Source organism: Myotis lucifugus, unplaced genomic scaffold (genome assembly GCF_000147115.1).
Source record: "Myotis lucifugus unplaced genomic scaffold, Myoluc2.0 scaffold_698, whole genome shotgun sequence".
Classification (NCBI taxonomy): Eukaryota; Metazoa; Chordata; class Mammalia; order Chiroptera; family Vespertilionidae; genus Myotis; species Myotis lucifugus.
The window spans coordinates 144890-150128 of record NW_005871746.1 but is presented as its reverse complement, the minus strand read 5'-3'; the positions used below and the strand labels follow the sequence as shown (position 1 = coordinate 150128).

General features: G+C 44.3%; 1 protein-coding gene across 1 annotated transcript in view; it reads left to right on the top strand.

The window, feature by feature from the left end:
- Positions 1-6: 6 nt before the first annotated feature.
- The window catches only part of LOC102429066 (reticulocalbin-2), a 15043-nt gene continuing 9810 nt past the window's right edge, over positions 7-5239 (top strand). Inside the window, 2 exon segments of the mRNA XM_006109838.3 lie at positions 7-13; positions 2985-3181. Coding sequence (XP_006109900.2) covers positions 3008-3181 — 174 coding nt within the window. The 5' untranslated portion in view covers positions 7-13; positions 2985-3007.

Below are 5239 nucleotides of genomic sequence, written 5' to 3'. Positions count from 1 at the left end.
CTTCTCACCGAAAGTAAGGACGCCCCCCACGGCGGGCTAACAATGGGCACAGAAACGCACATTCAAGACGGGGTGGCTGCGGAGGGCCCCTGGCTAATGCTCCCGCAAACTAGAGGTGCTTCGAGAGGGTGTAAGGGACTAGTGAGTAGGTCTGATACCGGGAGAGCTTTACTTTTTGCTTATTTTTTATATTAAATTTACTGGGGTGACATTGGTTAATAAGATCACACAGGTTTCAGGGGTACAGTTCTATGATATTGCATTGTGTCCCCACCACCCAAAGTAAAATCTTCAGCTGCCATATATTGGGCCCCTTTTGCTACCCCCCCACCCCCTTCCCTCTGGTATACCTGGAAGTCTTTAGATACAGGTTACTAAGCAAAACTCATGCTCTCTCCCATCCTATATAATAAAGAGCTAATATGCAAATGGCTTCACACCATCACGCCATAACGGCTCAGACACTCAACACTGGGGAGAGAGAAATAGCGACCAGCTAGGTTGTGGCCCGGAACCTCTCCCGCCCTGCGGTCCCGGGCGCCAGCGCCTGCAGCCTGGGCGAAGCCGCCCGCCATGGTCCACTGCCTGGGGACAGCCAGAGGGAGGGAAGCCCAGGTTCCGGGTGCCTACCACCGTTCAGAGGAGGGAATCCTGGGTCCCAGATGCGGGTGGAGGCAGAGGCAGGGGCAATCAGGCCAGTAGGGGAGCAGTTAGGGGCGATCAGGCCAGTAGGGGAGCAGTTAGGGGCGATCAGGCCAGTAGGGGAGCAGTTAGGGGCGATCAGGCCAGAGGGGAGCAGTTAGGGACGATCAGGCAGGCAGAGGTGGGTTAGGCGCTGTCAGGCAGGCAGAGGTGGGTTAGGGGCTGTCAGGCAGACAGAGGTGGGTTAGGGGGGATCAGGCAGGCAGGTGAGCAGTTAGGAGTCGGCGGTCCCGGATTGCGAGAGGCACTCAGACATCCCCCGAGGGGTCCCAGATTGGAGAGGGTGCAGGCCAGGCTGAGGGCCCCCGCCCCCCCATGCACGAATTTCATGCACCAGGCCTCTAGTAATATATAAACACCATTGGCCCTATGTGTATTCACAAATCACACCTTGAGCAAACACCTATTCTTCATCGGACTTTTATCGGTGTCAAGAATGCAATCACTTTAGAGAAATATGCCAAAACCCAATGTAATATTTTAAATATTTTTTTAGAATTATAAGAATTTGCTTCTTTTTACAAGCAACTAGAAAAAGACCTGTTGCATATGAATTATGTTTATGACAAATCATTACAGGTAATAGAGGCCCTAGAATCATCTTGTCCCCTTTCTTTGTAGAGATGAAGAAACTGCAGCTCAGAGGGGTAAATTAAATGCCTTTTTCAAATGAGTGGCAAAGCCAGGACTGAAATCCAAATCTGATCTTCAGTTTTTAATATCTTGCACTTAAAACATATCTGAGTGCTCTTAGGTCGATTCTGTAGTCCGAAACGAAATGCACAGATTATTAAAAGAATATCTTAATAATATTAAATAAAAGCTAGTTTGCTATAACCTGTTTCAATGTGGCTCAGCATCTAAGGAACGAAATTGCTGGAGAGAATATTACAAACGGATGAATTTAAGGTTTGTTGTCAATAAAGTATCCACATTGGTGCCTTCAGGAGTATTGAGGCTTTGGTTCTTTCTACTTAAAGAACAAGAAAAGCTTACACTCTAATATCCAATAAGAATGGGTTCATCTTTGGTTAGAAAGCACACAGAACGAGTTGATTTGGAAGATTTTAATGCACCTGTTTGTAAGGGCCTACAAATATGTGGTCACATATTTAGTAGTAAACATTTCAAAAATTTAAAGTTAAAAGGAACTTATTCCAAATGTTCATTATACAGAGAAGAAAACAAAAGCTGGAGAAGGTAAACATCTCCTTATGGAAAGCTGAAGTGAACCAACGTTTCTGGTCACTGCCATTCTGCATTCTGTTGTGCGTGATGAGCTCCAAATAAACTAGAAAAAACCCTCATTCTTGAGGACCCGTCAGGAAAGTTTGCTAATTTGCACTTTATGTTTCAGGGGAGACAAAAGAAAAAGTGTCTTTTATATTCACCTGACCGCCCCTGAATCTGTAGAAAAATACCACTCTTTAAACCAAATGGTATGCTCCTGCTATCTTTGCAAATATTTGTTTTCTCCTCTGCTTTTTCTATAATGCGGTATGAATTTCTATTTCTATTAGTAGATTTTTAATAATTGATCTGAAAGTAGATATTTGAGATTTAGAAACTTTTCAGGTATCTAGTTAAGACAGACAGCTGTTGCAAGAAGCGCCTAAATCATAATTGCTACCCGTATTTGTGTTAGTCTCCTCCAGATGTTCTATGTTAAAAGGGAGTGTACTGTAACAATGTTTTTCAACTTCAGTCACTTGAAGACCATTTCACAATTGAGGCCGTACCTACTTACCATCTATTATTTTGTTAGTATGTATAGTGTTGATTCAACTCAATGTTAAATTTATTCTAAAGGAAAATTTTATATTACTTTTGTAAATGGAAACCATTTTTTCCTAATACTTATTAAAGTAAATGGATTCAAAGATTTGTGCTTCATGATAGAATTGTGATAGCAAAAGTTACTTGCAGTTTTAGGGATAATTTTTTTTTAAGTCACGTGCCATTTTGTCCGATTGGTAATTCACTCACTAAGTACTTATGGAGTCAGGGGCTTCCGAGGTATTTGGAGAACCTCAGTGAACAAATCATGCTCAAACTCTGTACTGGAGGAGCTTACCTCTCTTTAGGTCACATTTTGTAATGTCTGAGCCTCCAAACGCTCTCCCCACCTCCCCTCGTATTTCTGTGAGCACTGCTAAGTCTGCTCTCATTCAGTATTTGCAAACTGCAGTTTTGTGTGTGTTTTTCTTGTAGCGATGGTCTGGAAATCCCCTCAGTATGAGGATTACTGTTAAGATCTCTTGTGTTCTGGGGAATTCTCATAGGTGAACTCAGTTCATGGATTCAGATGTCTTTTAAACATTATGCGATGCAAGAAGCGAAACAACAGTTTGTTGAATATGATAAAAACAGTGATGGCCGTGTGTCGTGGGACGAATACAACATTCAGATGTATGACCGCGTGATTGACTTCGACGAGAACACAGCTCTGGATGACGCAGAAGAGGAGTCCTTCAGGCAGGTGAGAGCATGTGCACAACCTGCCTTTTGAACGAGAGAGTGGAAGGGAGGGGGAGACACAGAGAGAGAGAGAGAAACATTGATGTGAGAGAGAGACATCAATCCCTCCCTAAGCTGCTCCTTTTTAAGATTGGGTCGTACTCCAGTGCAGGTGTATACTGTATTTTGTTCATCCATTCATCTATAAAAGGACACTTGGGTTTGCCTTAACTTTTTGGCACTTATTAATAACTAGAGGCCCGGTGGACGAAATGCATGCATGGGTGGGGTCCCTCGGCCTGGCCTGCGATCAGGGCCTATGGGGGTCGTCTCATCCGGTCCTGGACGGGGCCTGCTGGGCAGGGGGAGGGACTGCGGGAGGTTTGCTGGCGGTGGGAGCACACTGACCTCCAGGGGGGCAGCTCCTGCGTTGAGCGTCTGCCCCCTGGTGGTCAGTGCGCGTCATAGTGACTGGCTGACCAGTCCTTCGGTCCTTAGGTTGTAATGGTCACTTAGGTAGATAGATGTAGCTATGAACATGGGTGTGCAAATATCTGTTTGAGACCCTACTTTACGTTTTTGGAGGGAATGTGTCCAGAAGTGTAGTTGGAATTGCTGGATCATATGGTGATGCTATTTTAATTTTTTGAGGAGCTCCAATACTGTCTTCCATAGTGGCTCCACCCTTTAAAATAACTCATTTTTGAAGATTCTGTTTGACTGTAGTTCTGTTGCCTCTCATGGTTTAATTTGTTTAAATATATGCTGCTTGCCCTGACTGGTGTAGCTCAGTGGATAGAGCATTGGCCTGCAGACTGAAGGGTCCCAGGTTCAATTCCAGTCAAGGGCATGTACCTTGGTTGCGGGCACATCCCCAGTGGGGAGTGTGCAGGAGACAGAGCTGATTGATGTTTCTCTCTCATTGATGTTTCTAACTCTTTATCCCTCTCCCTTCCTCTCTGTAAAAAATCAATAAAATATATTAAAAAAATAAAAATAAATATATGCTGCTTAAGCAGAGCTGAGGAAGACAGTATTTAGGAAACATTTATTTAGTAAATAGAACTTTTCAAGGCAAATGACTGTTTTCTTCAGAAATTGCTATTTTAAATACTTTTGTATTTCAAATTAATTTTACAATCTTTTTCTTAAAATGATAGTTTTTCTTATGTGGAAAAATATAAAACCAAGCACCTGGTTGCAAACCATTATGTCCCAAAATGTTATTAGTCAAAGGTATTTGGCAAACATTTGAGCCACTTCAAATTCTTTAACTTACCCATTATCAGTACCTACCTTTTAGTTATTGGCCATATGTCATCGTTGTCTATGTTTGTTTTAGAATTGTATGGGCCGCTTGAGCTCTAGAGGCCATCCGAGCTCAGAGTTGGTCATTGCTCTGCTAGTAACTGTGCATGTGCTGGGCATTTGCCCCCAGAGTAGAGGCAAAGGGCTGCCCATCTGCCTGGCTTTCCGTCCAGCTGCCCCACTAACAGTCCTGCAGCTTTGGGTCAGTTATGTGACCACCTTACGCTTTAGTTTCTTTATATCTGACAATGGGATGATAATAGTAGGAGAAGTAGTAGCAGTTCTGTATTAATTTAAAAGAATATTGTTGAAGAAAGCACATGCAATTCACACTCATATTTAAAATTTACATATAACTAGAGGCCTGGTGCACGAATTCGTGCACCAGTGGTGTCCCTTGGTCCCTGTGGGATCAGGCTGAAACCGGCTCTCCGACATCCCCAGAGGGTTCCCGGATTGTGAGAGGGCACAAGCCAGGCCAAGGATCCAACCAGTGCATGATCGGGTCCAGGGAGGGACCGTGGGAGGGCTCCAGGGTTTGTCCGGCCCACCTTGCTTAGTCCCGATCAGCCAGACCCCAGCAGCAAGGTAACCTACCGGTTGGAGCGTCTGCCCCCTGGTGGTCAGTGCATGTCATAGCAACTGGTCAACCGGTCTGTCTGCCCTTGTGGTCAGTGCAGGTCATAGCGAGTGGTTGAGTGGCCTTAGCATATCATTAGCATATTATGCTTTGATTGGTTGAATGGACAACTGGACACAGCATATTAGGCTT